This window comes from Opisthorchis viverrini (genome assembly GCF_000715545.1).
Source record: "Opisthorchis viverrini unplaced genomic scaffold opera_v5_70, whole genome shotgun sequence".
NCBI lineage: Eukaryota > Metazoa > Platyhelminthes > Trematoda > Opisthorchiida > Opisthorchiidae > Opisthorchis > Opisthorchis viverrini.
In genome coordinates, this window is record NW_008751726.1 from 549,490 (window position 1) to 567,109 (window position 17,620).

Below are 17,620 nucleotides of genomic sequence, written 5' to 3' on the forward strand. Positions count from 1 at the left end.
GGTTTCTCTGCTGTTGAAGCCATGCACGACCACAAACTACCAATGATGGGGTTCAGTTTTTACTTACTTCAGTTTATTCTGAAATACAGGTTACGTTCGTTAAGTCCATGGTTGCCCTGGAAATCGGGCCCACTAGAAATAACTGGAACGATCACGGATGAAGTAGCTCGAACGAATACATGAAAGCGGTTGAATATACCCGTTGTAGTAGTTGAGAACGAAGAAGGTAGCGAACAAAGCTTGTTTTCTGTGATTGTTCATCTTGGCTAGTACATCACAAATTTATATGGTAGCAGAAATCACGTGGAAATGTTTAAGATCGGGGTTACATACACTTTAGAGAAATAGAAGTCACAGAAAGGGGGGTTGGGCGAGGGGTAGGTCAATGGGTAACGGAGTCAAGTAAGTGACGTGGCACCATGCACCAAGTTTCCAACAAATCCAGAAAGGTAAGTGCACAATTTTTCTTCGTTAATGCTGGACACCACCCTTTTGGAGGCGTTGTCACTAGGTACAAAATTTTGTTGTCCAAGTCGTAGAAACTATCAGCTCGAGCTTGAAGTCCAATTTGAGAATCTATATGACCAGCTATCCATGCTAGTACCTTCCTCCGAACTAGGTGCAGAACAACTGAAATCGACGCTAGTCAATTCATGTTACAAGTACCTCAGCTACAAACCCAGAGGAATATTTCGAGGCTCTGAAACGTTTACAGCTAAACGACCAAGTTTTACTGTCCAAGCCAGATGAAGGCTCGGGAATTGTCTTGATGAATAAATCCGACTACATTGATAAGATTACCATACTCCCAGACAGATCCAAATTTAAGAAAATGAATCCGACAAAAACAAGACGCACGTAATTGAAAAAGTGGTGTCCAAAATACTAAAACGCATTAAACAATCCGGAAGCATTGACACCAAGACTTTCAAGCATATCCACCCCACTGGCAAAACAATCCCTCGGCTCTATGGTCTCCCGAAAGTGCACGAACCCGGCCTACCTCTCAGGCGCATCCTCGATATGTCTAACTCTCCTTATTATGCTTTGGCAAAATGGCTGGTCAGTCTGTTAGAACCAATCAGGAGAGAAGTGTCGACACAGCTTAAGAGACAGTTTTGATTACTTCGATCACATTGGAGACTTGAAGGTTGATAAACACTCCAGGTTCTCCCTGGACGTCGAGTCATTGTTTACCAACATACCACTCACCGAGATAATAGACTATGTTTGTGACTTGATTGAGTGCAACGGTAAGGATATTGGAATTCCCACCTCGGATCTTAAGGAACTCCTGTTCCTTTGTACCCACAATGTTCCGTTTACTTTCAACAATCAAATTTATCGACAAAAGGACGGGGTCGCGATGGTATCTCCTCTAGGTCCCATATTGGCAGATTTTTTCATGACCAAGCTAGAGACTCAAACATTAGATGCACTCATTGGACGGTCAACATTATATCGCCGCTACGTAGACGACATATTCGTTCTTGCCGATGAAACCTTCAGCACAACAGACGCACTAAGCAGTTTCAATTCAGTCCATGCTAATATCAAGGTTACTATCGAATCAGAACAAAACGGCCAGTTAAGCTTCCTCGATTTCAATTTTAAAAAGAAGACCGACGGGACCATAGAACGCAAGGTCCACAGAAAGCAAACGTGGAAAGGTCAGTATACTCACTTTGATAGCTTCGTTCCGTTGCAACAAAAGCGTAACCTAATTAGATGCCTTACCGAGAGAGCAATGAAGATATGCTCACTTGAATGCTTAGAAGATGAACTAAATTTCTTGGGACGCACATTCCTGCAGAACGGATATCCTGAGAGGTTCGTACTCAAGACTATGGAAGCCGTTAAGCCCAAACCTACGGAGTGTTCTGTTAGGAAGAATCCCGTATACATGAAGCTTCCATTCAAAGGTGACTCGGTTGCTGAATTAATCACCAGAAGGCTTAGAAACTCCGTAGAGACGACATACTTGGCCGCTAATCTATGTTTGAGCTTCAACCCCAGCCCCACTATCAGATTCTGCTTGAAAGACAAATTGCCACGTTCTACCACCAGCTTTTGTGTGTACTCATTCGCATGCTCGTGCCGAGCACCATACATTGGTCGTACGACAAGACATTTGTCGGACAGAATACGAGAACACAATCCCGTATCTCTGAGTGGTAGTGGAAAGATACCAGACTCAAGCGCGATTGCAGCACAGTTGGCCGAAACCTGTCATGTCATAGACAAGGAGCAAGCCTTCACCATCATATACCGAGTACCTCTGAGCGGATCACGACTGGTACGATCCAGACTACTATCGATCACAGAGGCGATAGGAATCCGACTGCTGGATCCACAACTTTGCATCCAAAAGAAACTTGTGCGACCTCTGAACTTGAACTGGCCTACGAAACATCTAAAGTGTATGTAACCCCGATCTTAACCTTTTCCACGTGATTTCTGATACCGTATAAATTTGTTATGTACTAGCCAAGATGAACAATCACAGAAAACAGGCTTTGTTCGCTACCTTCTTCGTTCTCATGAATACATGAAAGTTTGTACTCAAAATGCTGTTGTTAGTGACACTAAATGCGCCTGACAAGGACTACAGGATGTTGTGTGGTTGTTTTGTCCCGGAACGGTTGTTGCAGGTTTTTGAGTATGGACAGTGAAACTTCTGATCAACGGTAACGTCTGCTTATGGTGCCACCTGGCAGTTGAATTGTATACGGTACGAAGTGTTACATAAGACATCGTGTTTTATGGGATGGCAATCTCTAGAGCACCACAAGGTACTGATCACATTCTGGTGGTTCGGACATGCAAATGAATGCTTAACCAGTGATTACCAAATTAAGCGTCCTTTTCCATTCAAAAGAAGTGCCTGTGAAAAGTCATCCAGAGGCACGCCAAAAATCTGGATTAAATGCATATAGTGACGACTTGATTGTGGTGTCATATCTTTGTACTTCATTAAAAACCCCACAGAACCTGATTCCTAACCGGCCTAGCGGTGGAGAGATTATCACCTCCTAGCTGGATACCCAGCCGAAAATTTCCTCTGTTGAGCTTTTCTTATATGGCTACATAAATGACACACATAGGTTCCTCCTGTTGACATATTTTCTTAACAAAATCCACAAAACTGTTCATTTTACTGGCGTTCAACGTTGTAGATAACCCTTACTTAATCAATTTTTGTACACACAAGGCGTTCTTCACCGAAGCGTCACTGTTTCATTATATCTTCACTACCCACTGAAATGTTCACTCCTGATAATATTCGGGCGGGTACCCGCTCCTACGGACAACGGTTTACTTAGCAATATTGATAATAGGCATCATGGTTACGACAGCAACGATAGTATTATACAATACAAAATATTCTCTGCCTGGAAACCTTAGCTTTGAACTTTCTTACTGAATGACTTTTCCATCATCACAGGACCATAATAGATATCTTTGACCTAAGGCACACTTGACTTACAGTTTTTGGCCTTATAAAAATTTCCAAGTTATATTTCCGCATGCCTAGCCATCTCTCGAGGCTGCAGACACCAAACATAATCGCCTACATTCAGTTATCATTCCATATATGAATTGTACACAGTCAAAAATTATGCACAAGATTTTTTTATTTCCCATACTTACTAGGGTGCGGACGCAAAAGGTTTTGAGCTGGATTATGGCCAGTCTTCAGAGAACTCTGACGTCTCCCATTCAAACAACAGAATTTCATTGGATACGCCAAAACGTCTGAAGCTGTTGAGTAGAACAGAACTAAATCACGAACGTAAAACAGAACACCACCTCCTTCTAGTTGCACGTGACAACTGCGAAACTGGAAGTGCGAGGCATTCGACCCAACTTCCGATTTTCGTCTTGGTGCGGGAAGTCAATGAGTATGCACCGCAATTTAATCTGGGTGTGTCTGAAGCAGACAAACAGAACAACCATCCGGACTTGTTTCGGGACATGGCACGATATCACTCATCTGTTCTCCTGGAGTGCTTAAAGAACGCATCTAGTAATTCGTTTCCAAAGTTGGCAATCGACATTCCGGAAAATATGCCAGTTGGTAGTCGAATATACCGTGTCGTCGCAACTGACAAAGACGTCTATATGGATGGCGACGTCGGGAAGGGGGCCGGTGCAGAGCGTCGATCAACCGAGTATTCACTAGCTAGTGGAACCGACTTGAAAATCAGACGTTACTTTCGTGTAGGCACGGCAGATGGTTGGATTACGCTCATTCATCAGATGGACTACGAAACTGGACCAAAAATGTTTGAATTCCAGATAATCGCTACAGACGCTGGGAGACCAGTGAGGACAAGTACGCTAGGAATTGTCATTCGTACGATTGATGTGAACGATGAGGCACCTATTGTGGAAATCCGGGGAATCACACCACTGACCAAACTAAACACCGCATCTCCGGGGACTTTGTTTGGAGGTTCGTTCACATCACGGTTTCACGTACTTACCGTCAAAGAGAACCTGCCATCTGGAACGTTCGTTGCCAAGGTAAGCTGGACAAAATTCACTATTGTACATTTTCATCCTTCCACTAGCTAAGCCCTAACAAACGTCAAACGTGATCAGCTGCGAAAAAGTTTGTGATACCTAGTTTTCCATGACTTTTCAGTCACAACAAATGTAAATGACAGCTAGTTATTCCGCTTTCCACTGTCTGGGTGATGGTCATTTTGATGTTCTTTCAAAGTTGATTCGGCGAATAATATCTGAGGAGACCTTGTACACGCCCTGGCTTGTCACAAACAAACAGTGGAAGCAAGTAGGCTAAGTTGCTAAGACTTAACCGGTGTTGTTTGTGTAGACAACAAGCATATGGGTTTTCATCGTGATGAAATCACAAGTTGTGGCCATTTAACTAATCTCAGTTTTGGCGCAAGTGCTTGCAGCGTAATGCATATATGCATATTATACATGTATTCCCTTTTTGTTCCGCCGACACACAACTATTGCGCCATTTCTACATGATGCAATCCTCGGTCCATTGTTGAGTAAAATGGAACATCACAGGTGGTCCGTGATATGTGAACTATTTCTTATGCTGAGGCTTTAAACTGTATGATGTTTCTTATTTACAATTATTCTCTTCTGTCATAAAGCCGCCTCATCTTCATAATTCAATGCTTAAACAATCCTGCTGGCTACACAGACTGAAACTTAGTTCATTAGGTTTTCATTATGTCAGAGAGGCTAGTGGGGGAGTCCAAAGCAGAGTAGCAAGTCCTCGGGCAACACGAAATCTTATCGGTGGAACCCTGAAGGTAATGTGAAGTTTTTCACTGCGGAAACAGTGTAAGTGTGTTTCTCCCAATCGACCCACATCTCCATGTTTATAGAACCAGCCGTGTTGTCTACCTCCAAGATGGGCGGGTTGAAACACCTGGGCACAAATAAATCCGCACATTCAGATCACCCGAATTTAGTCCGTGACTACCAGACGGTCAAATTGCTGTCAAGAACCGAGATTTCAGTGCTCTTCGGGGACCGCTTGGTGTACCCATGACATGTTTCTCGCACCCTCAGATTAGATCAGCCCCAGCCGTCTTACAGGTAGAACCCTGAAATCATAGACTCGGTATGCAGTACCCAAAATGAACCCACATTGCTAGGCTCAACAGTCTACAAGACCAGTAACGTAGAGAGTCAGAAATCACCCGTAAAACAATAAAGAGGTCAGATATGAAATGTGTTCTTCTAAAGAACTCAAATTCTACGGGACAGATCCAAAAACACAGGGGCTCGAAAGTAAGTCAGAAGCGCTGAGATTAGACTCTAAAAACCATCTGCGAAAAATGAAGAATAGGTCATCTCCCAAACGAAGTGAAGCATTCTGATCACGTGAGGTTCATCGTCATCACAAAAAAATTCTCCACCAGAGTGAAAGAAATCTACGGATTAAAATTTCAGTAACCTCAGTTTATAGAAAACAACAAAACTAAAGATAGTCTTGCCAAGAATTGCAAAATCGTGAAGATAGACTGCTGCCTGGTTTTGTTATCTTGACAACACAATACCCACAGACCTGATGTTCAAGAATGCAGTAAATGCACGAATCGCAATAGAACTCGCTGCATTTCCTCGCCTTGCGATACGCACCTGAAGGAATTATCTCCTGTTGCGCAAATGTACCAAGAAAGCAGTAAACTGGACCGTTATGCTCTCTTAAATAATGTATGACAACCTGCCCTGGACGGCATGAAAATTATGCTCGGATCCTTAGGCGAGTTCTATCTGGGCAATAGTCCTCGGAACAAATGGATTGAGGGAATCCCGAACAGCGAAATGCTTCAAAGTGTATGTGCTGTTGGATTTGACTACAGTCTGATGCAGAGCCAGCTGAGCTAGTTAGACAACTTGGAATGAACGGCCGAAACCTGCGTCCCGGAACAACTCCATATGGCCGGTTGAAGAAAACAGTTCGAAATCGGGAAAGCTTAAATTCCGTCATTACGAGTCTTCCGACAAGTTTACAAAAATGAAATTAATTTTTCAGGACAGTGGGTGACCTGCCACTCGACAGTACCAGACAAATAAGAGCATTGAAACTATACGCTTTAGAGCGTTGGAAATAAGGGGGAGATTCGAGATGGGTTAAAACCTCCTAATACCTGGTCTGTGTGGACTTGCGCCAAACGCATCTGCCATGAACGGATGGGCCTTGCGGGTCGCCAGCTTATTTACCAACCAGCCTGAAAATGTCAAATGCTGAAACCCAGGTTAGCTCATTCTACTTTATAATGGCAGAATCGTCATCTAAGGAGTAACAGCGTTCTTAAGCGCTAGGTTAATCGAATAACACCAGGTTATCCACCAACATATTGACGGTGTGTCAATGGAGGGCTTCCGGCAACACCTGCACGGTGCTTCACCAGATCATTTTGTCCTATGTTAGAAATTGAAAATAATTGACGGAAGACACCAGTCCGTCGATCGTAACCAGGTAACTGGAACCGGTGGTCGCTGGTATGCCATTACTTTTTTGCGGACTGATGGCTTCCAACAGGACTCTGCACAATTACCGTCGGATCTTCTCCCTCGCATTCAGGTCGGCGTCAAGGGACTGACCGCAAAACCTCGTTCAACTCCTGACAAACTCTTTTTGGCCATTTAATACAAGGAAACCTCCAGTGGTTTAACCCCCTGTTGATGGGCTGATAGCAGTCATTTGAGTACTCTTCACATGTTACCGTAATGCAAACGTCTACGTTAAATAACAGTAATCTTACCCTCCAGAGACGGAGGAACCCCGAACAGCAGCGAGCATTTTCGGTCATATTTCTATTGAACTCTCCACCGCCACAGAATATTCCTAAATTCATTGTGGCTTTTTTAATACTGCATCTCTGAAATGGCTTTGATCATTCTGCATTAGGCACCAATTTGACCACCCTTGAAAAAACAGGAAACCCTGGGGTTGTGGATGACAGGCAAAAACAGAACATCGCCTCCAAATGGTTGAAGACCATTCTAACCTGAAGTGTTACTGGTTCAAAAACTAAATGGATGTTGTTGCTAAGTCACATCTGCAGGATTTTTTCACGCTTCGTATTGGACAACGCGGAGCTCAAAATTTCCTGCTGCATACTTTGGTGTTACTGATCTTGTGTTAGTATTCTAGGGTATCATTTTCAGGCATCAATGTATAATTTTGTTAATCTTCATTCCTGAGAACCAGTGAAAGATGCTTCTCACCCAGGGCATTGAGCATGGGAAGTAAAATGTATATCGGTAACAGAAGACTAGTTTTTTGTATCGCAGAGTATTCTACAGCCAAAGTGTTTAGAGGGTATTTTAATCAGAAGGCAGTAGATTCTTCTCCAGGCAATCAAGAAACCACTATTGCAACCGAAAAATTCAAATTAATAAAGCACAAGAAGGCTATTGAACACCTACGTTTATTAATCTAGCTGACTTTTTGAAGTTCTCCGTGATAACTTTGGTTAGCTCTCCCTTCACGTTAATTTGAATAATGCTGAAACAAAGCTAAAAGAACTGTGTTTGAGGAAATATCTATCACAGATTCATCCAACTTAAGATTGGATGTACAGTGGTGAAATGTTTTGGCATTTTGGTGCCCATTCGTTACATTGTTGTTCATATCAACGCGAAAGTCCCATTTTACTCAATATTCCTGTCAGCTTTGCGGGTGAATGATTGGGTCGCAGAAAAACCCTTTTCATATCATATAATTTGGTGAAAAATTAACTCCCATACCTTATCTCAGTATCACATCAAAGCAGTTACTTTCCGTTTCTATCCTCAAACATTTCCTACCGTAGACAACTTAAACCTAGTTCATTTCCTGCTTCCACTCGAAAATTCGGATTTCGTAACTGGAATTAGAATGATCATAATCAGAGTTATCTCACGACATGCGTATTTACCGTTAACCGATGTAAGCAACTGTAACTCTTTTTTTCATTAGCATATTTCTGAATTGCTTGAATGTAGTTCTTGGTTACTGAACAATCAGCCAGCCTAAGTTGTGCGGTCAACATTGGTGTTACCATCTTGAAAAAAAATTATATCAGCAGATGCTATGTTCGTGGAATCCAACATGCGACACATTATTGATGATTTGCAGTGAACTTGAAGACCAAACCAAGGGTGATAGAAATGACTTAAACATGTAGGTTTCGTGATGACGTCTGTCTAAATCTGAAGGAAACTGCGATAAAAAAAATTCACTAGACAGGTAGCCATAGTTGTGTGACATTGTGTCGTGTTGTACATACAAAACAGAACCGCTGTTGCAGCAAGGTCAAATACGGCCGACCTTGGAGTACTCACAAAGTATGTTCACCTACTTGGAATAGCACAAGATATTCTCCACTGCAAGTGTACTGAAAGTGAATTTCACCTGGCCGGACTGAACGCCAATCTGCAGCCAAACAGCAAAGATTGCTTTTGACACTGCAGGCTTGGTTATTACAGTAAATTTTGAATGTAAGCTATCGTAGTAAAGCCCGTTAACAACGGAAACGACAGCATACAGTGGTAGTTAATTTAAGAAGCTTTTTGCGTAGGACTCGACAAGACTCCTAAAAAAACCTAGCAACGCACATGGACCGGTATTTTTGGTGCTACTTTTCTTACTTTAAAATTCGCTGGTGTCATTTGATCTGTTTCCTTTTTGAGTCTGGTATGATGAGACCGAGCTGTGCCTGTTTCATGAACTGAAATTTAGTAAAGCGTAACTGTCCTGTAGTCATTCATATTTTCACAACAAAAACAACCACAAAAAACAAGCTCTTTTTCGCAGCTTCATTCCGGTGGCTAGAAAACGCAATGCTTTTTCCCGTATCTTCATTTCCCCTGACGATTAAATGCAAGGCGAAATATACAGTAATGGAGGCACGTTTATCCGATTCGGAACAAAAGACTGATAAAATCAAACTACGTTGTGTGAAGGGTACACTGGTAGTTTACTCGTAGTTTGCATCACAAACAATAGACTCTTAACGCACACCCGTAGCAGCATTCATCCAAACAATAATTCAACAAAGTGGATGTATAACATGAATAAGCTTCTGTTTCTGTAAGCCGAGTAGACAGAACAGAACAATAGTCTACTTGGTAGACCTGCAAGTAGGAAAGAGTTTCTGGACAGCACGGTTCAAGTTTGATGGGCTCATCGGGACAAGCGGAAGATCTATTGAATTGTCATATGACGAATAATCACAGCCTCTAATCAGTATACATCCGGGACATAAATCAGCGTCCAAACTAGAACCTTGCCCCCTCGGCTACTGGCTTTTATTTAACCAGAGCACACTAGAAGAGATGCAGCACTTCCCGTGATACGAAGATAAGTGGAAAGAAACGCGACTGAATGGGGACCACAGAATCCTCAAACAGTTCATCAGACATCCTTTTCTAGGCAAAAGCCTGAAACAGCCGGATTTAGAAGTGCATACCTTGCGAGAGTGGTATGTACATCTGCAACCATTTGATGACTAAAAAACCCGGAATTACTTAAGGTCTACCAGAGTGGATTGCTCTATCTGCAGATAATTTACGCATTTTTGTCATTTTCCTTGAGATAAGGAAAGTCAGTCGTTAAATTTTCTTCTTCTGCGCCTTTATTCCTGGAAAAAATGAGCACAGATGAGCACAGCTAAAGCTGGAATCTAACTGACAGTTGCTGAAGACCACTTGGCTAGAAGAACTACCCGGTATTGTTTTGGAAGCAATTGATTGTTACCGAAAATACGATCTTCTCCTGTATTGAACTTCAACATATTTCTTCCAATGGAACAAACTTTGATGATGCTTTTCGACTACCCCATTTGGCCTATTACTCACTCGCTTCTTTTTCTCGCAGGATATTTTACGTATACCGTAAAACCCCTGATTATCTATTAGATATCACTAAAATGCTTTGACTTATACGTGAATAGATGTTGATCCTAAATCCCAAGATACCATAGGCTTATATCAAGTAATGCATCAAGAAAAGTGTGTAACCAGAGAAACTGAATAAAACATTACTACATCTCTTATGCTACTTTTCAACACCATGTGAATTAAGGGTTTGGAAACGTTCATACTCACCGCGCATTTGGCTCACATTTTCATGTACGCGTAACTTCACGCATTCCGTAGTTTAACTCGAATTCGTAGACCGCTATTGTATTCAGGCGTAAAAGTGTCAGAACCAGGAAAACATGAACACTGACTTCAATGTCACTCGAATGAAAAAGAGCGTCCTTAGCTACTGTACTGGTCACTGGAATGTCCCTAAGTTTCATTTGTTGAAGTAGTGAAAAACGCTAACATCAGGATATACCTCGCAGTAGGACAAACGAGCACTTTTCACATCGGTTTATACCTACACAAATGAGCAAACCTGGATCAAGAGTCATTGTGGAAGATATGCTGTTTCTGTAGACCCAGTTCGCTATTAAACTGATATATACAAAGAGCACCTTGAGGCGATTTCTACGCCGGAATTAGTTTGAAGATTTAGACGTCAGTCAATCTTTAAAAATCTTATCATATCAGAATATAGGCACGAATTTTTTCACTCCGAGTTGTGCTAATTAGTGTGATCTATTTGGCATGGCGTGAGCTTTCAGTTTTTGGTAGTTAAGCGTATTAGTAATAGTAATCGTTCCTTATTGTACAATATTCCGTTTTTTTTTAAAAAAACGCACATATTTTCCACCAACAATAATTTTATGTGACGTCAGTGGGTGTTGCCTGGTTTTCTTTTCAATGGTTAACAAATAGAGGTTGTAATGCACTCTATTCTTACATATAAGGCTGATAAATAAAAGTTACGGTTATCGCGAATGGCTATTTCTCAGGGAAGGCATTCTAGACTTGCATACGGTATCCTACATCCCACCATCGTTGACATGACTGTCCCACACCCACATTTAATATCAAATGTGCCATAAGTTGCTAAATAAATCTCTCGCTTATTCGAATGATTTAGAGTTTCAACTAGAGCAACTGTGTTCTCACGATTGGTCGAACTAGTAATAGCACCAGGCCTGACACTTGACTGTCTGGTCTGCAGAGTGACCTGTCAGCCGATTGCAGTGTATATCGTAAAACTGTCTGCTCAATGAAAAAATTTTTATCATACACACCTATGTACGTACGTACATACACAGAGTGGACACACTTTCTGGTAGTTTGGCTAATTCAAGTCACAATATTTGTCCGGGAATAAGCAAAAACCATACAAATGAATTCTTCTCCGGTGAAGCTACAAATTGTTAGTGAACTACGAATTCCGTTTGCGTTTTTGTTATTCAGATATCCGCGTCAGATCGTGACAAGGGTCCAGCGGGCGACGTCGCCTGCCGACTCGACGAACCTCCAGTTATGATGATGAAAACGCCGACAGATCAAACCAGTTTCGTGAATACTCTTAGCAAGCAGACTTCTTTCATTCTAAAACCTGCGTCCAGTAAAGAAATCACGACCAGCCTAAATGCACCGTCCTCAAATTTTGCTGCAGAACCTAACCCAACCGGTCGTCGAAGCGCTGATTACGTGCTGGTCACTAATCGCTTATTGGATCGTGAAGATCAAGAGGTCTATCTGCTCGCTGTCATCTGTCATGATCACGGTGACTCAGGGGATGGGTCATCTGGACTTCAGGTTAGAAAACTACACGAAGCGCGACGGCTGTCATCAACTAGTCTGGTCAAAATTTTTGTTCTAGACGAAAATGATAACGGACCACGTTTCGTCTCGCACAATCAGAATATCCAAGTACCAGAGAACACCGTACATGGGACACGTTTAATTCAGCTCAAGTCCATTGATAAAGATGCACCTGGACCGAATAGTCAAACGTTTTATCGGTTCGCTGATCATAATGATCTTACGGGCCAAAACAACACTGATTTTGATGGTAAAACTTTTAGGAACCATTTTGAAATTGAAGAGTCAACAGGATGGATACGGGCTGGAAAGTTGCCACTGGATCGTGAAACACATGACTCCTGGCGTATCCCAGTAGTTGCATTTGACGCTGAGTTCCCAAACCGTACGAATTTAGCATGGGTTAATGTGAAAGTAAGTGACGTGAATGACAATGTCCCAAGACTGGTTAGCAACACAACATTCTGGATTGAGGAGGAGATTGGGACTGGGCCATCTATTGCAAACTACCAATCAACATGGTATACCAACAGGCAGATATTTGTTGGACACCTGAAAGCTGAAGATGCTGACTTGAATGACAGTGGACGAGTGACTTTCAGTTTACCCGATGCACAAAATGATTCGGCGTGTAATCTGCGCTGGTTTCTTCGCTCGGATGGGAATTTGTTTGTCTACCCTGGTGCTAATGCTACCATTGACAGAGAACAACAAGATGTTTACTTCCTTCCGGTTGTTTTACGGGATCACGGAAGTAATGTATCACTTTCCTTCTCAACAACACTCACAGTGAAGGTTTTGGACAAAAATGACAATGCACCCAGTTTTGTCAGACCACCAAGCAGCAGGATAGATTCATTCTTAACTGATCAGACCTCAGTATTGCCTTATCGATCGCCTGGATCAATGCTGCCAGTAGCAACTCTAAGGTTACCCGAATCAACCAGTCCAGGGACAGTAGTATATACTGCCCTCGCCACGGATCCCGATGACGGTGAAAATGGTCGCGTAATCTATTCACTAGAAGTCTATCTGGGGGTATGGCAATTGATGAATTCTAGAAAACCGTCTTTGAATCAGACAAACATGTCTTCCAACAACCAATATTTTGTTATTGATCGTAGCTCGGGAGAGGTTCGTTTGAATCAGCGATTACATGCGTCTGATCTCAACAGACCAGATAAATTTGTGATTTTCGCGGAAGACTGCGGAACCCCGGCGAAGCAGAGTTATGCATTTCTCCATGTGGAAATTGAATCTAAATTGGCCGAGAGCGTTGCAACATCCAAGAGCGGTTTATCAAAATTGGTCAGTCCCAACGGACCAGCAGTTTACAATGAATCGGACAAAGGTCGTCGCAATAAACTTTCGTCAAATCAACGCCCGGAAGAACATATGCACACTGGTGCATCGCTGGTAACCGAGAGACGAAGACCTGGATTTAGTCTCGTGGATAACCCTCCATACAGGCAGACATCTAGTGCAATAATAGCTTGGAATTCAGAGCTTGTCACTGGTCTTGGTATCGGGTTGCTGATAGTAATCTTACTATGTCTCCTATTGCTGGTTACGTACGCACTTCATGGGACAAAACTTATGCCAAATCGCCTTCGGAGGCCGGCAGGCAGCACACACGGATTTAAGTTGGGAAAGATACCGATAAGACCTAGAAAGCTTTCTGACACCAGCACAGACAAGGCCAAGAGAATTTCTTCTAGCAACAATCAAGGTACGCTTTTTATATCTTGAGGTTATTGATTTTTCAATCCTTTTTCAATGTACGCTGTGGTTCCGCATTCTTGAGTGAAGATCATTCGTTTCATAGGTGGCAGGCAACATTTTCGTTTTGGCATAAAACTGAGGCCGTATTCATTGTACAGTTTTCCAGTAAAACCGAAAAATCAAGGGTTCAAAACAACGCATTAAAAAGCCCAAGTCGATAGGTACCATTACGTTCTACACAGTCCTCAGTATTGGCGTCACTAACGAATTAAAAATTGGGTAATATTTTCGAATAAAAAGTGTAAGAAGTGAACCAGTTGACTGGCCGAAAGAGTGAACTGTTGTCTCATGAAGTATACTTTGACGCTAAGGATCTAATTTGCATTTATGTAGCAAAATTCCTTTTACTTCAGGAAAGCACATAAAGTTTGAAATAGGGAAATCGTATCCACTCTGACTTACTGCTTTACCGGTCAATCCTATCAGCACAGTGAGTCAGATGAGTTCACTACAGCAAGTGACAAAGCACTGGCGACTCTAGCAAAAGCAAAGTTGCAGCAACTAAGCACCGCACTCTGTTCTTTTCCAACAGGGATACCAAACGATGCAATATCATTCCCTTAGAGAGCAATAATTTGAGTATATTGACCCTGACGTTGCGCAGTCTGGGTGAGACCCATTGTTATGAATGACAAATAATAAGTCTGTCCGTTTTTTTCCTGTGCTTAAGTTTGGAATGTATTTTTGACACAAAGTTTAGTCTGGGTCGTCACTTATCGGAGTATGTGATACCCTGCAGTGTGAGACTAATATTTGTAAAGCTAGATACTACTGACTTAGGGCTGCGCTAGTTATTGTGAGGTCGAAGAAAAAAATATTCATAGGCATTTGTTTACTTAGCTCTTCTACTGGTGCCGTCCAACCTTAGTCCCAATCGGTGAGGCAATTTTGCCATGGGCTGAACGCATCACGGTTTCTGGGGTATTAGAATGGCATCACGCCTTCTGTGAAAGCGCAGCACGCAAAATCAGGTAATACGCATCTAAATTCATGGAAACTTGCGATACGTACACGTAACTCACGTAGGCTAGCGTGTGTCTGATGTCATATCTAATCAGATAGTATAGTGAGCGAGGTTTTATATAAAATATGAAACTTGATTCATCAGTAGTACGCGGACAGCTTTTATTCGCTATCATCATCCAAAGGATCAGTGCATTGTGCCTATGCATTTGGTACTTCTTTTCGTGTATAAGTCTGTGATATTTACAGTACGTAAAGTTTGTACCTCCCGAAAGTCTTCATTTTAGCCGGTTGCAACCTAGGCTCCATGTGGTTCAGTTAGAAAATTCTAGTTATTGAATAGATTGCCAAGAATAACATCGGTTCGGGTAAGGAATCGGGTCTGATGAGGATGAAGGTCTAGATGTCTTCTCTTTACTCCAGGAAAGGTTTTGTGCGGTATTATTCTACAGCCTTGTAGTTGTTTGTGTTAGCTGTGGTAGTTGACATCAGATTTCGGAGGTTGAATAAAACTGTCAAGATTCGATTGTGAATCACTTTTACCTGTATCAGTATATATATAATATATATATGGCTCTTAATCTTGTTCTCTTTCCAACTTTAACATGAAACATTTATCATGGGCGCTGGAATAATGGAACCAATTAGGTATGATCCATCAAGAGTGTCACCATAACCAGCTTACGTGCATTACTGATAATCACTGAACGGTTGCCCCAATTGATCCTTCATTTAATGTATGACAATCGGTTATTTTCATCCTGGCATTCTACCACGATAATATTTTTGGTGACAGTTCGAGAATTGTCGCTGACTGAACAACCATCTCGTAAGCTGAAATAAATGTAAAACAAAGTTATGAAGCGGAAAATAACATGAACGGAAACTAATGGAAGCAGTCAATAAATCAAAACTGTCTAAGATTAGAACTCAAGTCCTTATGAGCTCCAACATTGCCTCCGTTCAGGTCGGTGCTGTGTGCTTAGAAAATGCATAAGAAGGCTTGGTCATTTCATTTGGACACAGTGATTCTCAGTTTGATACAAGCAATGTAATATGCGCTGTAGTTTGTCTCGTTTTGACCCACCTGGCGTGTATCGCGTCTCATTAAATTATGCAAACTGAAGTAAGCCTGTAACATTGTTGTCGTTACCCTTGTTGTTCAAAATTAACTGGGGGTCACGGTGTTTTACCGTGTTCGCCAAGTTTTTGGTTGAAACGTCAACGGATGTTCAACCATATACATCTCCAATGTACGCATCAAGGCATAAACACGCCTGAACATGTGCTGCATTTAGGTAGTTATGCAGTTTTGCGGAAGGTTGCAGTGTCCTATTGATTGCGTGGACGATATTATTTGTTTCAGAGTCATATTGGATGTCTGGAATACAAGCTAAATTGCTTCAAAAGGGACATTGCAAGGTAGACAGTTGCACCTGGAACATGACGCCAAGTCGGTCGGAATAGTTATATGAACGCGGAGACCCCAAAATGCAAGCATACAAACCTTATGCAAATTCAAGCTTAAATCACTCTCGTTTGACCAGTCCTCCTTTTCTGGGACAAATATGCTGGCTAGTACACGCCAAAAGGGAAAAGCACTGGACTAAAGTTTTACCCCAATTGAAACTCATCAGCAATGCATACACTTGGCCGTACCGTGCTTGAAAACCCAACAATTGACTAGCAAAGGAAGCTTGCTGCCACCACTCCGCCAGCGCCGGCCAGACGTACCTGAATTATTCGGCCTGAACAAGCGAACGTGTTCACGCTTGAGCGATGTGACGGCCCGAACGTAGTAACTGCCCTGGTAGTGTGTATCGATTGATCTGCCTGTCAGGAAAGGAATGCCTCATCAAGTAGAGCCATGGACGTCTGAACTCTGATGGAAAGTTTTTGGATTAGTTGTGTGTTTGCTGGATTCGCAGAATTCACGTTCACCTGTTCAAGTTTGATAGTTCATTCATGTCCAGCGTGGGCTGGTGGGTTGGTGGTAACACGCTAGCCTTGCAAATCAGATGTCCAAGTGATATAAACGTGAATTCTACAAATTCCGCAACCACCCACAACTTATTAATTGTAAAGTTCATTGTAAGAACGGCCACCTCACTTAAAGGAATTAGTTTCACTCATTTTTACTTAAGTGGGTGTAAATGAATTCGTTTGATAACATTCACCGAATGATTTGGTTTTTTGGATGACACCATTTTTTTTTATTTTACGTAAGAGAGTAAGGTTTTGTCTTTCGTGAGATGCAAACGCTCATATTAAACACTTGAAAAAATACCTAAGTTATTATTTAGCGGCTAGAAGGTTTTAGTTTAGTGACGGAATTCCAGTTGGTGAAGACTAAATCGCCGTGTATAAACTATCGCGTAGTTGAAGCTTCAAGTTTATTTTGTCATTATTATTTGTTTTTAATATTTATTATTATTATTTTATTATTACTATTATCATTTTATTGTTATTATTTTTTGTTATTCCAATTCACTGCGTCTCTGTGTGCATGGGGGCTGGATATTTTGAGCGTAAAACCGCGCGTGTAATCAAATTATATTCAAGCGAGCTTCCGTCCAAACCAAGTAATCATCCAGATGAGTGTATAACTCCACTTGTATGATATTTGGTATTAAAGTAAGAACTGAGAATGGAAGAAACTCAACGCCTGTGCCTAACTGATGAGCTCCAAGAAGCAATCAGTAGTTGTTTTTCTTGAGAG

General features: G+C 41.9%; 1 protein-coding gene across 1 annotated transcript; it reads left to right on the top strand.

The window, feature by feature from the left end:
- Window positions 1-3,654: 3,654 nt before the first annotated feature.
- On the top strand, window positions 3,655-13,905 carry T265_13478 (hypothetical protein; the record flags this gene model as incomplete). The annotated part of the gene is made up of 2 exons (XM_009169059.1): window positions 3,655-4,527; window positions 11,803-13,905. Coding segments are annotated over 2 exons (2,976 nt in total), but the record flags the coding sequence as incomplete, so codon positions are not given.
- Window positions 13,906-17,620: the final 3,715 nt, after the last annotated feature.